Source organism: Copadichromis virginalis, linkage group LG17 (genome assembly GCF_057382275.1).
Source record: "Copadichromis virginalis isolate Kocher_CV1m ecotype Utaka linkage group LG17, C_Virginalis_male_GT1.1, whole genome shotgun sequence".
NCBI lineage: Eukaryota > Metazoa > Chordata > Actinopteri > Cichliformes > Cichlidae > Copadichromis > Copadichromis virginalis.
The window spans coordinates 9,586,693-9,605,316 of record NC_140634.1 but is presented as its reverse complement, the minus strand read 5'-3'; the positions used below and the strand labels follow the sequence as shown (position 1 = coordinate 9,605,316).

Sequence of the window (18,624 nt, the reverse complement as noted above, 5' to 3'; positions counted from 1 at the left end):
ATCTTGTCTGACTACACGTTGATCACAAGTAGCATGACAAGCATTCCCTGTAGCGCTAGTTACAGGTGAGGGCGAAGAGCACAAACAAGCTCACTAGCATAGACAGGCAGTTGGTCACAACAATATTACAAAGCAGTAGAAAAGTAATTAAGATCAGAACTCCCAAGTTTTTATTTGAGTTTACGATTTCATTTGGGGATTTTCTCACATTCTGACAGTGCTGAAATAAAGATGCCAAAAATTGAATGGTACTTTAACAGGGTTAAAAGCCCACCAAGCAATGCCGTATACCTTATATTGCCAGTAAATAAATATATCAACAAACATATTTAGAATATTGGTAAAATAATGCAGGTAATTTATAAATCTGACATACAATGAATTCTGTTTTTATTTTCCTTTCCCATGATGCACTTTTTGTTTCTTCTTCACTCACCTCTATGCACTCTCTATATGTTCATACACCACTCTGCATTAAATCATTTATTATTATTACTCTTCACTGTCTTCACACACAGCAGTGTATTCATATAAAAAGGGAGCTTTTCCTTGCCACTGTCACCAAGTGCTTGCTCATAGACGGTCATTTTAAATATTGGGGTTTTCTCTCTATTAACGTGGCCTCTTCACCTTACATGCACTATGAGGTGTAATGATGTAATTTGGTTTAATATAAAGGAAATAAATTGAATTCATTTGCATTATTTACATTATTTTGGTGCATTTATTTGATGAACTTTTTTCCACACTGCACACCTCCATAGTTTAGGATGAGCATGTCAGGTATATGTTCATTATAATAGTTACTATTATTATTATTATGGGATGTTCAGTTGAAGAAGTTTAATACTTTGCATGTTTATTTAAAAAATAACTCTATTATTTTTTCAGTCAGGTCATGTCTTATTTTGGTTAGAATTTGATTGTACAAATCAGGTGAAAGCAATTTTCGACATAAAATCATTAACAGTTTTATGCTGACTACTTTGTGCTGTTTAGAAGAGTCTTGCCCATGCTTACTGTGTAACAGAATGACTGCCTTTGTTTCTAATCTCATCTCATTTCAGTTACAATTAAGCTAAACTAACAGAAGCTTTGATGGAGTAGTGCTCTGATTTGAATAAGCTGCAAAAGCCTGCTCAGAGCTCTGTGGTCTGCTTAACCATACAGGGGATCAGAGGATGAGGTCTGCACAATACCACAGTGACACATACTGGATCTACTGTACACAATATCTGGACTTGCATATTAAAACCGATACACGGGAATACAAAAGAAATAGCAGAGACAGTCTTAAAGAGGTAATTATGCATGTGCTGTACCAAAGCTCAATTACCATTTTTAAGAGCATGAGCTCTCCTGACATAAATAGGCAGCTTTTGAAATATAATGCCTCGTCTTTGTTGCGCTCTGTAAACATAGGGGCAGTCATATGAGTCCACTATATTATCAGCTATTGTTATGTATAAGCTCCATGTTGGTAGTGCTATTGACCTTATTTAAAAGACAGAAATCTATAAACACAAAGTCATTTATGAAAAAGTAAACTACAAACTCAAAGTCTGACTGAAGTGTAGATGCTCTGCTAATATTTTCATTTGCATATCCGTCTCCCCGAGTGACTGGAAAATGCATTTTGAAGGTGCAACATACAACTTTATTATTTGGCAACCCCCCAAAAACGTTTCAGTATTATTTAATGCTAAAATAATTTAGCCTTCTCCTCTCCACTGCCTCTTCTGTTGGTAATTGGATTTAGTGAACACCTGTATGAGTGTAGATTGTTCAGAGGATTATGGTCAGGGAAACCTTGAGTCACAACTAATTACCATCTTTTTCTTGCTCTTACTCTTTACTCTCTCACCCCCCCCCCCCTTCCCACACACACACACACACACATATTAATACACTCACTGATTTTTTTTCTGTAAACGAAACTCAGTTGATGTAATTGCTATTTTAAGGCTTTAGTTAAACCTTTATAGCGGTAGTTTATGAGGCGTGTTGTTATTTTATGATTCTGGTTTCCCTTTACTCTGTCCTGGGTTTACATGACAGATCGTCATGTTAAAGCAATCCACAAAAAAAAGATTGGCCTGAACTTGTTTTTTGTTTTGAGGAATGTAAATTATTGCTGCTCTGCAATTTTTGTTAATCTCAATGTTTTGGCTTCTGCGGTGTTTATGGAAGAGCACTTATTTTCCTGTACTAAACATTGCCCGTGTTTCTCTTTAGAGCTAAGTTGTTGGTCGGCTGTTCCTGCAGAGCCACCCGTGGTGTTGGGGGTCTCACAACATTTCCTCTGTGTGTCCTCTTGAGCTGAGATTGCTGCTTTGAACCAGCAAAGAAACAAATCGAAATTTTTCTAGGTGAGAACAAGACTTTCATGCTGTTGATTCTCTGTTGAAACATGTGCAATGTCAGTGAGGTAACAGTAAGCACCTTTAGCTCTGAGATTAGCTTTCTGAAAAAATTATGGCACAAGGTGAAAATGTCAGTTTTGTCCCCCGACTGAGGCACTTTTTTTTGGACTCTTGTGGGAAATGTTACTTTATTTATATATTAATCTGTGTTCACAAAATGTGGGTTGTGTCCGAACCTAGTAATATACTGCGGTTCAGCTCCAGGCGGTATGTCAAAGACGTGTATTTTTGTGTCTATACTCAAAAAATGTTTCATTTGCTTCACTTGAATTAGATGAGTATTCAGTGCTTCTCTCAAAAGGCTCTTCGGCTGCAAAGGAAGTCTACTGTGGTTTCAGAACCACTGCGGAGGAGGTTAAGGTGGATGGAGGGTTTCATCAGCCTCAAAGACATGAACCAATAGTTCTGAGTTAAATGCAACTGGAATATAGAAAATCAAATTTTTTTTTAAATTCCAATAATTAATCAACAATGAAAGTATGTTTGGTATAAACATACTTTCATATACATGTCAAGTACATTTTATTTGTCCAGATTCAATGATGTTGTGATGTACCAAAATTTCATGGAAAATTTACAGACTATATAATAATAGAGCGAAAACCTCAAAAATCAGACGGCCCCATACCCAGGAACTGGAATTTGTTCACTTGGCAACAGTGGGAAGGAAACACAGTAACACTCAAAATCTTGGACATCTAACGATGATTTAAACAAGGGTTTTTCCTCTAACCTAACAAAAATTCTAACAGTTTATTGTTGCCTGTTTCCTGTTGCCAGTATGCTCCTATGCTCCATTTAGTTGGAGAACTTGTTGAGTGCCATTGGACACAGGACAGAAGTCTCCCCTCTCAAGACGCTTCTCAAGCTCTTTAGACCTGTCTTTGAAAGTGGGAACGGAAACAAGCACACAGCCTAATTATGTGGCGTAACATGAATTTAGGTCAGTAAGTAGACGATGCTGATGACCTAGAGCTAAATTGTCGGACAGCAGAGGAGGACTGAGGACGGGCCAGGGGTGTGTGATAAGTCAGGTGAAGCAAGAAATGAGCTAAAGGAAGAGAGAGTGACATATATAGGGAGGATATTCTCTGTCCCACAATGAAATTTAAGACAGCCGTGTAGCTCTTGACTGAACAGAGACAGAGACTGTGTGTGTGTGTGTGTGTGTGTGTGGGTGTGTGTGTGTGTGTGTGTGTGTGTGTGTGTGTGTGTGTTTGGGTGTGGGTGTGTGTGTATACATGAGCAATGAGCAGGCTATGCTTGTCCTCAAGGCAAAGAGGTCCAGCGGCTTAAGCTTCATCGGGCATCAAGACAGAGAGACACACTCCATGTGAACAGGTGAGATTTCATGAACAGTGAAGACTTGAAGGAGGGAGAAAGTAGATGGGAAGGAGGTGAAGCGGTGGAGCAGTGGGGGGGGGGGGGGGGGGGGGGACATGAGGGTAGAGAGGCATCCAGCAGGTGACAGGGGAGGAGCACTAAAGGGCAGCGGACAGTTCACTCAGTCCAGCTTACTGATGTGTATAAGTAACACTGAAAGTGAAAGATAATCTAAAAAAATAACTCTTCAGTTTTTCTTTACTTTGCGTTACTGCACTGAACTTAAACAGGGCTGTGTAAACTGAGATTGTTTTCTTGGACTTTGCACTGATACTGAACCCAGTAGGCTACTTGTCAGCGAGGGCAACATTTTCCTCTTAACTTAACTCAATGTCCAAAAGAGAAAATTTGTCTCGAGGCAAGTGATACACACAAAGACATAAATTATGAAAAGAAAGACAAAAAAAAAAAGAAACAAACAAACTGATTGTCACAAAGAACAATTGGAAATTCAGTTTTGTCTTTTTAAAAGAGAGAAGTAGTCATCATCAGTTGACTCATGCTAAACACGTGAACGTGAGACAAAAGAAAGTGTTGTTGTTGATGTTGTGAAGAAAAGCTCAATCTCTGAAGAGGACGCCTTAAATCATTCACAAATAAAATGACTAATTATTGGTCTGCACACTATTCCAACCCCCAGGTTTTTTTCTTTACTATTACAATACTTTAATTAATAAATCCCGCTGAAATCATACAGCCAGGAGTTTGACAGTATAGATGACTGTATCCCCAGATGACAGTGACATTACGGCAATATTTGTTCACAGAATGTTCACCAGCTATTAAACAAGTCATGATAGTTAAACTGTTAAAGCATAACAACTATAGCCTGGTTTAAAAAAAAAAGATTCTCTTACAAGATCTGCGTTAGATATTTTTTAACTTCGTCAGCAGATAAAATAAGCATACAACATCCTGCCTACTGTATTGTAAGTGCTCGTGTTTGAAAAAAGAAGGAAAAAAAGACCTGAAAAGCAGTGGGAAGTTTCACTTTAAACTTTTACTTTTTCAGCCTTGTGTTAGGGTGGAGGAGTCCCGCTTTTGTTGTCGCTAAATTCAGTTGAAAAGACTTTGTGATTTGCACAGAGAATCCGTTCCTGTCGCAAAATCGCTTCATTCCAGCTCCGAAAATAATGACGCTAATCATCGCAGCAAATATCTGTGACTGTGAGGACTTTAGAACAAAGCGCTGTTGTTTTTCTGCTCCACTGCTGCATCGCTTTCTGATGTAGCCACTGAAGCAGGTGCAGTTTTATTTTAAAATTGTGGCCGGTCCAAGGGTTGGTGAGATGAGGATAGGGGGAGGAAGTGAGTGATGGACAGCTAGAGGGGGGGGTGAGGTGGTGGTGGTGGAGGGGGTGATGGAGGGCAGCAGAAACTTCCCATGCTGGCCTCCCAGTGTGGCTACGTAATGAGGGCAAGGGACACACACACACACACACACACACGCACACTCGCAGACACACACTCGAGGCTGAGCATGGCCCCACGGCTGATTAGCGGCACACAAAGGCCCCAAACAGAAGTAGCAGAGAAAACACAATGGGAGCAGGGCCTCAAGGCGTGGTCTACTTCTGCCCCGAGGGAGGGGGCGAGAGAGGTAGAGAGAGAGAGAGGGGAGAAGAGAGAGAGAGAGACATGGTCCCACTGTGCTGGATAGGCAACAAGAGGCAGGGAGGAGGGGGTTCAGTGGGGTTAGAAAAGTGACAGAAGCAGAGAGGAGTTTTGTTTTTGTCCTGATAAAGACATGACGAGTTTTTGCTGAGTTCTGTTCAGTGACTTCGGCATCAGGTGACTTAAAAAACATGAATCCTGCGATAGTGAGTTAGCAAATATTGACGCACGGGTGGGAAAGGCTGATCAGTGCAGTTCACAGGGAGAAAGAGTGCGCATGCCTCAATATTTTCCCCACTCCAATTAAATCATTTCTGGCCAGTACTTGTGCTTTTTTTCCAAGTTGTAATTTACCCAACTTACAAAAGTATGATTTACACTAGAAAATCAATTTTACTGCTTTAAATGCTGAGCAGGGGCCACAATTTGAGTTTTAAAGCTATCAGACAAAAAAACACCAAGACAAAAAAAGTTCAAAAGTTGTGTGTTATTAGATCCTAAATATAATTCCTTTAAGACTGCACGCTAACATATATTTGAGTAATTTTATTACTCACTGTGACTGTGAGGTGGGCCGTGCTAGTCTTTTAGTGCTTCTTTCTCGCCTTTTACTAACTTGCAACACATTCCTGCTTCTGTCGTTCCCAGAAGAAAGTTAGAAGAAAACTATAACGTTAGACCATCCAAACTTTCCTGCTTAACTCTAAAATCTTTTGTCTGCCTACTTTCACTCCCACCTCTGCAGGTCGTGCCCACTGCCTCCTGTTTCTCTCTGTCTGTCAATACACGCACGCAGAGGATGCACCGCACACACATGGACACACCTGCAGTCTGTATAACTCCATAAACTAGTTAAGATGAGTAATTGGTGTGTTTGTCATAAATTCACAGTAATGGCTGTGAGTATAATAAACTCTGCTCTCACTGGACGTTCTTGATTATTATTTTTTCATTCATTTATTCACAACTGTCTCCATTACTGATTCACAAACCCTTCAACGATATACTTCAGTTAACTTTATTTATTAAACAATCATCCATCCATTTTCTAAACTGTTACACCCACAGGACACCTGACATTAAACATCCCTAGTATGTTTTGAAGGTTATTTTATGCTTTTATGTAAAGTATTTTTTCTATTTAATGGTAGTGTGTTTTTAGTTGAGTAACATTTCAGTTATGTAACAGTAATTCTGCTTTAGTAGCAATTTTCATTACACTTTCCACCATTATTAATAGAGATTTCCCCTCAGAAAAAGGCTCATGCTGTCATTTATACTTGATGTTATTAAATCCTACACTGCAAAAAATATGCATAAAAACATGGAAAATGTCCTTGCAAATTTCTGATAGTACGTTAGCGGTTTTTTAAATGGAGGTTTCTGTAAATGGTAAATTTGTTGTGTTTATAAATTTATTTATGTATTTATTTTATTGTATGTTCACTTCAAACCAAAAGTCTTTTCCTTACATTAACCAAGAAGTGCTGCTAGCTAAACCTAACCAAATGGTGAATGACAATAGAAGTTACTGGGGAGTCAAAGTCCATTCATTTTCTTCTGTTTGCCCTCATCAGGGTGTTTTGGGGGTGCTGGAGTCTATCCCCACTGCCATAGGGTGATAGGCAGGGTACACCCTGGACAGATCACCAGTCTGTCATTAGGCTAATGTCTAGAGCCGGGAGCCCATTCACACTCATATTCACACCTATAGCCAGTTTAGAATCACCAGTTAACCTCACCCCATATATATCATTGGGAGGAAACCAGAGTTTTCAGAGAGAAACCATGCAGACATGGGGAGAACATGCGAGCTCCACACAGTAAGGCCCCAGCTGCTGGACCTACAGGACCTCCTTGCTTTTACCAAGGGAGTAAAAGTGAAACTCAAAAATGGTAGAAAGCCGCGAGACTGGAGCCGGGTGTGTTTGTGAAACCACAAGCCCACCTGCTTCCTGATGTGGACTCTCTGGGTCCTTTGGAGTGAAACAGCACTGTATGTCATTTTAGGAAGGCTTACTCACGTGGGCCTTTTCAGACAGTAGAAACAAATGACCGAGATGGTCGTTTTAGTCACACAACTCACTGTACATGTAAGAAAAGCTTATAGCATGTTGCTCGTTTATCACAGGACCGCACTACAAAATCAAAGCCTAACAACCTGTCACATGAGCGTGAAATTCGTGAACATAACACAACAAACCAGAGACATTAATCAACCTCACGGTTACACGAGTGTCATTGCTGCAGCTTTTAATTATGTAACATTGCTTTGTACACACATTCCCTTAATCTTTGTACATGGGTACAAAGACATACCTTGTAATTAGCAGCATCAATTTTCTCATGCACAGAATAGGTTGGATGACAATGGCCGTGATTTCTATTCCAGAATGACTGAAAATAGAAGAATGCTGGTAATGACAAATAAACATTTTATTATTACAAATGTGGTGGAAAGGCTTTTGAAGAAGTGCATTAAAAAAAGGCCAAGATTATAATGTGAGACAAGTCCATTGACAACTGGTTTCAGGTTTTTGGTGACTAAAGACTGCCTGTTTTAAAATCGGGACAACTCTCTGATGGCCACAACTCCAGTTTATACACCATCAATTTGAATACAACAGGACGCCGCATAGTGCTACCTGTTATCTCAAACTCAGGGCTGCTCCTGAGTTTCTTGCTACCTTACCTGCCTGATTATTGGGGTCTTCTTTATTATTGTAGGCTTTTGACCCTACTATACAAAGCGCCTTGAGGTGACTGCTGCTGTGATTTGTCTCTATATAAATAAAGCTGAATTAAACTGAGCCTTTCATGACTAGCTTTGCCATCTTGTCTTGCTTTCTTGAGGATTTTAAATTGACACATATTCCAGCTAGGGGGTTCAATGACTCTCCGTCCATAGACTTTGTTTTACTTAGGGCAGCCTAGAGTTGCACTGACATGCCTCAGTGAAGTCTGTCACAGTGTTACCAAGACTATCAACTGTGCCCATTATTACTAGCTGCGCAGGAGTTATTGCTCTCTAAAGCCATTCAAATAATTCAAATAACACTCAGATACTGATATACTTTAGGTTTACTGTTTTTACTGGTTTGTTAAATGTCAAAATTAATACATTGCCCTACATAAATATTAATAGATTCTTCTGAGTATACGTCTAATTGATAAAGGCCCATAAATTCAGTGCGAAGCAATAAAGTTAAACATAGACACATGCAGTATTTTAAATCATGGTTGTTTGAGTTATTGCTACCAGAGAACGTGCTGAGAGCTTTATAATCATACCAGCAGCTCTTTGCATAGATTACTATCTACATATTTCTACAGAGAATGAATATTATATGGCAACGACTAATGAACACGGCCCTCTTTTCACAGAGGGGAGCGACGGCTGCTGTAATCTCCACTGTTCAATTAGCTGAAGTGACCGGGACGCCACCTACACTTCATTAGCTGGAAGGCGAAGGTATGGAATTAACCTCTTTCTCTCTGTGACTGTTTCTTTCCTTTCCCTGTTTCTCTATATCCCAATTTTCCTCATTCCTTGAGAAATATTGTGAAATATTGTCACAGCACAAGAATGAAACTATTTCAGATTAGCTTCTATCAGTTAAAACACAATTTTCTCTTATTTTACGTTTAAAATAGAAGCTTTTTGGGTATTTACTCAGAAGCAACAGAGAGAAAAGGAAAAGGAGAGAGAGTGTGTGTGTGTGTGTGTGTGTGTGTGTGTGTGTGTGTGTGTGTGTGTGTGTGTGTGTGTGTGTGTGTTTGAATGGGGGGTATAAATCCACAAAGACAATTTAGATTTTCCAGCTTCTCGACCTGTTTTTCCAATTACTTAATGCTATTTAAATACACCAGAGCTGACACACACACACACACACACACACACACACACACACACACACACACACACACACACACACACACACACACACACACACACACGTGCACACATTAATGGTCCTAAAATAAGTCATGCAGTAATTGTATTTGATAAATCATAAAGGGAGCCCATCAGAGGAAAGCTAGCTGTAATAAAATGATAAACTAGACAATTATGAAAAAAATCCCCGGCCTTTAATTTCCTAAACACACTCTGGAGAGAGACCGTTTAAGCCGGAGCGATTCGACGAGATGCTCACCACATTATTTCCTCTTGTATCTGACACACTGAATTACGCCAAAGGGCTCTGAAATGTCTGTAGCATTGGCAGAGCACTGCAGATCCATACAGACAGACAGACACCCACACAAAGCTTGTTCACATCTTCTCAGTCGGGTGTTTTCCAGTTTCATATGACATTTGTCCAGCAAAGACCTCAATACAGTATGTAAGCAGCAGTAGTGCCCAGATACTTTATACAGTTTTTATGTTTCAAAAGCAGTCGTTTACAACAGACTACTTCATATTACAAACACAATTTTAGAGCAAGAACATTCAGACGGTCTTTTGTGAGCAAGCACTTGGCAACAGTGAGGAGGAAGAAGTTCCTTTGAACTGGAACTTCTTCCCTGAGCCAGGTTCAGAGAGGGGCAGCCATCTGGCATGAGGGGATTAAAAAAGAGCAAAAGGAAGAAACCATGAAAAACAACATAAACGATGGGAAAGAATAGATAAAAGTTAATTACATTCAAAAGTGCCATAATTCAGATTGTGTAACCTTACTTTAAACTTTAGTTCTAAAAGTGGATGTGTACTCTAAAACAAATATTTAACAAATATTTATTTATATTTTTATGTAAATTTCCCCAATATGACCAATATGGTGTTGTAACATATACAAAAACTTTATGCTGGGTTCAGGTTTCAGTATATTTTCAGCAAAGCAGGGAAAAAATAAAGCAAAAATGGCACTTTCCCCATTGTTTAAAAAGATCTTAAAATGTCTAATTGCTCTTATTGTAACAGTTAATACACTCAAATTCTTTATCTTGACAATAAGAAAAGCCTGAGCTGTTTGACAAAATAGAAAACTTTCTTTTAAGAAGTGTACAGATCACTTTTGTCCTTTGTTTTTTACATCTTGCTACAGACAATAGACTTCATTGTCTGCAGACTACTGTGAATTTATTTTGTCAGAAACGGTAAAATATTTAACAAGAGATTACAAGTACGACATTATGACAAGCATTTTGCAAGCTGACAAAACTTCTGGTGCAGATTAGCTCTGAAAGGTTTGCTGCTAATTTAGCATTAGCTTTTTTTTTTTTTTTTTTTTTAGCTACCTCTTCTTTTAAAAAGGTTTCTAGAAAAACTTGACAAACCCCAGTTTTGTTCGGCGCAGCCCTTCAGTTTCTAATGGCGATGGACTCTAAAATGACTTTATCGTTAACTTATTTAGCTTATGTGCTACATGAAAATGGGCAATTAGCTCTACAGAAAAAAAACTTAAGCTAACCTTACTAGCACACCATACCTGATGGACAGCTACTGGTGAACTGCCAAAATTTCAGGGTGGAGCATTTGGGGAGTGCGAGTATGTGACCATTAATAGATCCGTGGCAGTTTAGTTCCCAGGGCGTACTGCTCTGAGGACATTTCATACCAAACTTAACATTGTGTTCTTCATGCATCAGGACAAATATGACTACTGATACACCCATAATTTCTGTTCCTCCTGGGAAGTGACCACAGAAAACAATATTTACTACTCTCAACAGTTGCTCTACTTTGTCTGTGGCACTTTAATTTTGTTATGAAATTTTGAGATCCGGTGATATTTGTTTAACCGTTAATGGACAATAATGGACCACTATGACATCTAAAAAAGCTATAGCTAACACGTAATGATTACTGGATTACACTGACACATGGGATTTGTTGAAAGCAACGGCAGAACAGAACATGACAGGACTTATCCTTTAAGTCAGAAGCAACTCTGTAGTAAAGTTCTTTCATGTAAGGTGTTATTATGTTTCTACTTCACATATAATATTCACCATCTGCTTGTAATGTGGTTGGTTGATGAGAGGGTTCCTTGTAGCACAAACTGTGTGTGTATGTGTGTGTCAATGGCTTATGAACAAATGTTGCTCAGGTGAAGTTTAATTATATATAAATACTGTATCTTAGACCCTCACATGATGCCATTTCATTGTCAGGCTATCCAACAGGAGCACAGGGATATTTCTTAGTGGCCCGAGGATATTTTGGACGCCATGAGCAATCAACATGACGAATTCTGACAGACCATCTAGAATCCATGCAACAAGCACCATGTTCTTGCTCTTGGCCCTCAGTTTGATCGCTCTCCCTGCGATATCCATAGCATGAGGGTGCACACAAATTGCTAGGAAGGGATCATGCCATTCAAAAATGTAAAAAGTTTAAAATTCCCTGTCAGAATGTTATAGAGAGAAAAATCAGTATAGGAAGTTACAAAGTATACAGGCATTCGCCAACTACTGTGTGACAAGTGTGCCACAAACTTGAAATGCAGAACATTTGCGTTCAAAGTAAAATCGTGCTGGTTACAGCAGTAAGGCACAACTTTTACTATGAAGGCTCTCCGTTTCCAAATTCTGTTGCATTTTTTAGTATCACTGCTGCTCAAAGAGTAGTTGGCAAGTGTTTGCAGACAAGCTAGCATCTTCCATGTAAACCATGGGCAACTGTGGCAATCTGCTAGCAACCAAATTGATCACAAGAAGGCTTTGTGGCCAGTTTCACCCAGAGGCAGCCAGCAACCTCTCGCCAGCTGGTCGGGAATTGCACATTTTTCCCATTGACAACTGGTTGTTGTCAGCGTGTCTCTGACTGGTCCCTACACCTGTGTAACTCAGGCCTTAGATGGAATTTTGGTTGCTGTACTGTTGTTCTTCTTCTACTCTCTGAGCTAAATAAGGTTCCCATGTCAGTGTCAACATCAGCACTACCAGCACTACTACTAACAATAAATATATATTTATATGTAAAATAAAAGTATTGATTGTTTGACCACAGTAATTAATAAAAGACAGATTTTTTGATATTGTGGATAGTCTACAAAATTAACTGCCCCCTGCTCTTTATTCCTCATTCATTGCCAAATAACTTTATAGAGAAAAGTGTCTGTATATAAGTATATTCAGGATTCCGCGATTCAACATGGCCACTCAAGATAAGGTCACGTATCAGGTTGATGCAACCTTAGCTAAGCACGCTTACAGCAACAAACCCTGTATTGTCACAGGATGACATTAACTCTCTGAGGCACGTTTTTTTTCTTCATGGCTGAATAAAAATCTCATTCCTCGCTGACTTCTGGCTGAGACAGGCATGACGGTGTGAGATCAGCACCACAAAGAGTTAAAAAAAAAATCAGATCTTTTGGGTTCCTCGTGTAAATGCAGACAGACTGTGTAGGTGTGTGTCTGCGAGTGTGTGGCGTAGGTGCTGCTGTGTAAAATAACATGGAAAAGGTGATTTTCCACTATAGTGAGGTTTCCACAGTGAGTTCCCCCAGGCAGCAGCAGAAACATGATTGAATTTTGTGTGTGTTTGTGTGTGTGTGTATGTGTGTGTCTGTGTGTGTGAGAGCGAGAACAGCGGCTTGACTCGACTAAGACGCCTCACCCCTCCGCTGCACCTCCACCACAGTCTAATAGTATTTGAATTCATTAAGTATGAGAAAAATGTTTTTATTATTTTTTACAAATACACGTCATCTTTATTGTTTAACAGTAAGAAACACAAGCTTATCTCCATAATTCCTCAAAAGCAGAATTTCCAGAGCTGTGATTTCTTCATATTACATCACACTGATGATGCTAGACGAGAGAGAGCGAGGAAGAACGAGGCATTATTTTTACACAGTCCGATTTGTTGCTGACAACACGCCACAATCCTGTTTCTCTGTCTCCTTGTAGGTGATGCTGACGGTGTAACATCAGGCGAGTACGAGAGATGGAGAAGATGCTGACGTTTCCCAAAAAACCCCACACAAACACACACGGACACACACATGCAGGCAGACAGTAAATGGGAGTCTTCTGTCAGGAGTGTGAGTCATTCCCCAGTGTAGAAAACTGAATTAAAGTGAATCAGGCTGAACTGAAATGACCAGAGCTGAAAAGAAGGCTTCAGCTGGACAGCTCTCTGAAGGTGCTGAGGGAAAAAAATTAGATGACAAATAATTTGGAAATAATGCAGATGGCACACTGTGGTTTCTCGAGGGGGCCTCGCTAGATTTCCTGTTCGGCATTCACTTATTTCCTTTTTTCATTTTCATGTTTACATTACGTTCTATAACACTTATTAAACTGTACGTCTCCGGACTCTCAGCATTTGTGTCCTATCTGTTTTTGTATTTGAGCTTGTGCCATAACCATCAAAAGTGTACATTAGTGTACTGTGACATTTCCTTTTTTGTCTGTGTGCCAACAGTCTGTTCATTATTGTGGAATTAAATATTAGACACAGAATTAGATTTTTAAAAATAAATCTAGAGGCTATTTTCAGCTAGCTGGTGCCGTTTCATTTCAAATCGTTTGTTTTTCTTTTTAACCACAACTGCACAAAATTAGTCTTGCTTAATATTTTGTAATGATGGCAAATTATTGTTTTCCATCTGAGCTTCACACTTGATTCGATTAAAGATAACCGGTACAGCAGATCTGGTCTCTAAGCAACTCCAGATTCAGTGACCTTTGCATTTTGAGTTTAACTGAGACATGACAAGAAAAAAAAACAAGTATGTGTTCAGTGTGATCGTGCCAGTCATAAGTTACTTCATCATAAGACCTGGGCAGCTGATTTTGATGTGGTTTAAATGTGGGTTTAATCACAAACTCTTCTTTTTTTATTGTACTTTCTTGTTCTTGAAGCTTGCGCTCCACTGTTTAAAAGATAAAACAAAAATAAAAACATTGTGAAAGACTCCTAATGTATTAGTGTTTCATTTATATGTATATGGCGTGTAAAAACATATACACTAATACATCCAAGCAAGTGTTGTGAATTCAGACACTAAATCACTGCACACTAGTACAGAGGGACAGTAGCTTCTGGCTATCTCCTGCACTGAGTGTAAATGATCGCATAGCTGTGGTTATAAGTCACAGTCATACATGCTGCTGATGGAAGCTGACACCCAGGGTGTGTGTGTGTGTGTGTGTGTGTGTGTGTGTGTGTGTGAGAGAGAGACAGAGAGACAGTCATTTTAGACTCATCGTGTCACTTCCTTTCCCTTCTGTGCATTCTCTCTTTCCTGCTCATCCTCGATGCCTCGGGTGATGAAACTGACTCTGTTACATCAGAACAAATGACTCCTACCCCCACCTATCGTCCTGCCTGGTCCACACACACACACACACACACACACACACACACATACACACGTATTTGTTCTCACTTTAGACCCACATTAGTGTGTTTAACCTTATTGATAAGGTTTTGCCCATTGATACAAATCAGGATGATCCATCACTGATGCCTCTGTTTAAGGGGCGGAGAGGAGTTGATAGTGATGGATGGCAGACCAATCAGTAAACACAGTGATCTGAAGAGCACTGACACACACACACACACACACACACACACACACACACACACCACACACACACACCACACACACACACAGTGCCACAAACATAGTGACAATGGCTTTAGTTTCACAAAACCCTTTGATTAACAATGTGTTTTCTTATATGACAAGGCAGTAATATTTATAGAGAATTACACTGGTGCACAAGAATCAAACGGAAGTAGCAAAATGTCAGAAATATAAAATTCCCATTAAGGAAAACCAGCCAATAATCAAATAGGTCTCAGAGACTACTGTAAACTTCTGTTTTTAATGTTTATATAGTTGGAGGACATGGAAACCTGATGACCAGTGAAGTGAGAGCAAACCAGACTGATTGTATGAAAGTAGCTGTTTGATAAATAACAGCCGAAGTCGAGTCGATTTTGATCATAAATCCCCAATTTTAGCCTTACAGTGCACACGTGGATATGAACAACGTCAGTGTAACAACGTCAGTGTAACAACGTCAGTGTAACAATGACATTTCCACATTTTTGTGTGTGGAGTTATTATCAAAAGCATGCCATGATTTATACTTGCAGCCTTCTCGGAATAAAAGGAGCAAATTAAGACAAATAGAAACTCTTACTCCTGCTATCAATCAAAATTCTAATTTGAATTCAGTTTTGAATTTCTAATGCAAATTATTCATATTAAGCAAAATAAAAGTTCATTAAAAATATCTCTGTTAAACATTTTATGGGCAATACCTTCATTAGAGGACTAGAAACAATCATTTCTGATCAGTTTTTATTTTTATTGCACTGTTTTTGCTTTTAATTCAGTTTAGTTTCAATCTTGGTTTTAATTCAGTTCAATTTTATTTATATAGCTCCAAATCACAACAACAGTCACCTCAAGGCGGTTTCTCTTGTGAGGTACAAACTCTACAATAATAGGTCCTAATTAATTATTATTTTATGGAGAAGGGATTTAGGAAAATCAGTACAGGTGTTACAATAAAGACACAGAACGTTCTGAAAGCAGTTGACTCGCAGTCATCTAAAGTGTCGATAAACTTTTCTATGTATTTTAATTAAACTTTTATCAAATCAAAACACTGTATTTTTACTTTGTTTGAATTAGTTTTGCAAGTTCACAAAATTGTTTCAATTAGTTTTCAAAAATCTAGCTTTTATTCTTATTTAAGTTGTAACTGAAATGTTTGGGTTTTTTTGTTTTTCACATCTAAATTTAGTTTCAGTTAACTATAATAACCTTGGTGTCTACTGTTATGCATTAACCCCCATAAATCTCATATTAATGCACTGATGGTTTTGCATAAAGTAAGCATCTAAGTGTTAACAACAGAAGAGCTAAAGGACCAAAAGTTGAACATTTGCTTTTGACCTTTGTAGCTGGCCTGATGGGATAATCTGGTGTGTGTGAGTGTTTGTTGGAGAGTGTGTTTGCTGGTTTCCAGAGCATCCTTTGTGATGCTGGAATTAACTCTGACTTGTCACGTGCATGCGGCTGCTGACCTCCGGCCCCATTCAGGAACCATCCCCTGTGTGTGTGTGTCTGTGTGTGCGCGCGTGTGTTTTGTCAGAGGTAAAGATCAAGCTCAAACACAAGCAAAAATCATTGTTCCTGATGGAAAAAAACTACAAATGCACTAGCAGAAACTAGCTTACTGTGGCTTTCACCTGCTTTGGGTGGATGACTTTGATAAAACCTCAAATAAAAAATATAAATGGTCTTTATTTATATCTAGATCTATGCAAAAAGCACATTTTCTCATTCAACTTTAGCCTGCATGAGGCTCTCCTATTGGACGAATACTGCCTAAATGGATGGGAAAAGGACTGGTTGTTACACAGTGTTTTTTTACTTGTGCAATCAATGTACTTTGCACCACACCTCATTCGCCCATTCATACAATAACTTATTTTCTACATCTAAGAGCTTTCTATCTGTCATTCACACTCCAATGAACACACCCAAGGATACTTTGGCATGCAGAAAGAAGCTGCCTGGGATTGAACCAAAAACTCTGTGATTATCTCTACCTCCTAAGCCACAGCCACTTTGTGATTTTGTGAGGTTGTAAGACAAGTTGCAGTGTAACGATGCTGAACAATGAATGAAGGGTGCGCTTTATCGTCCACATGCAGCATTGTTTGTTTTTAGTGTTGTTGTTTTTTTTCGATCTTCAGCCTTTAATGTCACTGTAGTTACATATTTAGAGCTTCCCCAAGAGTTCTCCAAGTTTGTCCCGTAAAACACTTTCTCACTTTTTCCATTTCAATGAGAATATATTTATGGTTTTTTTTTTTCATTTTCATTCGATAGAAGAAAAAAAAACGAGTCGATGAGCCTGTATTTGCTTTCATCCTTGATTTCAGCTCCTTGCAACTCCTCCGCTCTTCTCTCTTGTTACTGAAGAGTGACATGATTGCTGAAGCCTGATAATGTCATGAAAATACAGCGTTTACTGCAGTACATGACAGTGAAATTCAACATCTCTGACTTGCTCTGCAACAGTCAAGTGCAATTGCAGCAGTGACAGTAACTAACTTAGTAACTTCACATAACTTGTGAAGACTGTATCCATTTCTTAGTCACATATCTGTCCAAAAGGCTTGTTTTTCAAGAAATACATGGAAGGTTTGATTTCTTTGTGAGTGTAACCGCTCTCTCTTGTCTCTCCAATATCGTCATAGATCCAGAATGACACTTTAAAAGTATTTTACTTGAGACACAAACAAAAAAGTGGCAGTTTCAGCCATAATGGCCTTGCGTTATATTTAAACGTTCAAAAATCAAGTGTGAAATCCAGACAGAGAGGCCACATTCCAACGCTTGATCACTTCATTTTTGGTATATTCTGAAAAAAAAATCTTAACAAAGAATTTGAGGCTTCAGACCACAAATCCGTAAAGTCTCACAATATAAACGGCAATGCAGACATATCTGTTGAGTAAAACTTTATAGAGCAATTATTTCTACATCTTTTAAAAAAATGTCTTGAAAGGTCTTAACAGCAGCATTGTATCAGGTCTGCAGATGACAAACATCTTATTGAGTACAGCTAGCTATTAATACAGAGGCCTGGAACTGCAAATTTACGTTCCCATTTAGCAGATTGAGGTGGGGATTGCATCAGGAGGACATTTGGCACAAAATTCTGCTGATTAAAACATGCAGAGCTGCATCACCTGCTGTGATGAAAAAGGCAGAACTCGAAAAGCAGTGTCTTCATTTAGCGGCCTTTAAGTTTTTCTACCTTTTCTTTGACCTTTCATTCGTTCCCTTGAGCTACTTGCTGTATGTGGAACAGATTAGATAACCTAACATAACATAGAAAACATTTCTCCTGTACAATCAAAACTTGAAGTGAAAATTTTTACCTGCATCCCACATACAATGCCACAACTTTGTTGCCCTTATGTTTTTCTTTGATGCTGCACAAGGTGTCTGGTAAACTGTCAGGAACAGATGCCACAGCTGTGGAATGTGACTCTGTGAGTTTTTGGACTTGTGAACAAAGATACTGAAGGTTAGTGCTTCTGAAACAATTTCCCCAAGCTAAATTCTTCAGCAGCCATTTGTCCTGATGTGTGACCTTCGAATGAATTTGGTTCAGCACGACTACATGTGGCAGAACCGAGATAAAAAAAAAAACAAAAAAAACAATGACTGGATGATTAAATCAATGAATCAACCAATCATATTACCACCGATTG

At 38.9% G+C, this 18,624-nt stretch overlaps 1 protein-coding gene across 6 annotated transcripts in view; it reads left to right on the top strand.

Moving 5' to 3' along the window:
* Window positions 1–14,291, top strand: part of LOC146688981 (uncharacterized) — a 94,557-nt gene extending 80,266 nt beyond the window's left edge. For 2 of the 6 annotated variants that reach the window (XM_085435900.1, XM_085435901.1), the window contains 2 exons: window positions 8,805–8,892; window positions 13,281–14,291. Coding sequence is in view for 1 of the 6 variants with exons in the window: in XM_085435901.1 (XP_085292027.1) it covers window positions 8,805–8,848 (44 nt within the window). In the remaining 5 variants the exon portion in view is untranslated. Of the gene's footprint in view, window positions 1–2,235; window positions 2,370–3,669; window positions 3,765–8,804; window positions 8,893–13,280 lie in introns of all 6 variants that reach the window. The other 4 variants (XM_085435896.1, XM_085435898.1, XM_085435897.1 and 1 more) reach the window with 4 other exon arrangements.
* Window positions 14,292–18,624: the final 4,333 nt, after the last annotated feature.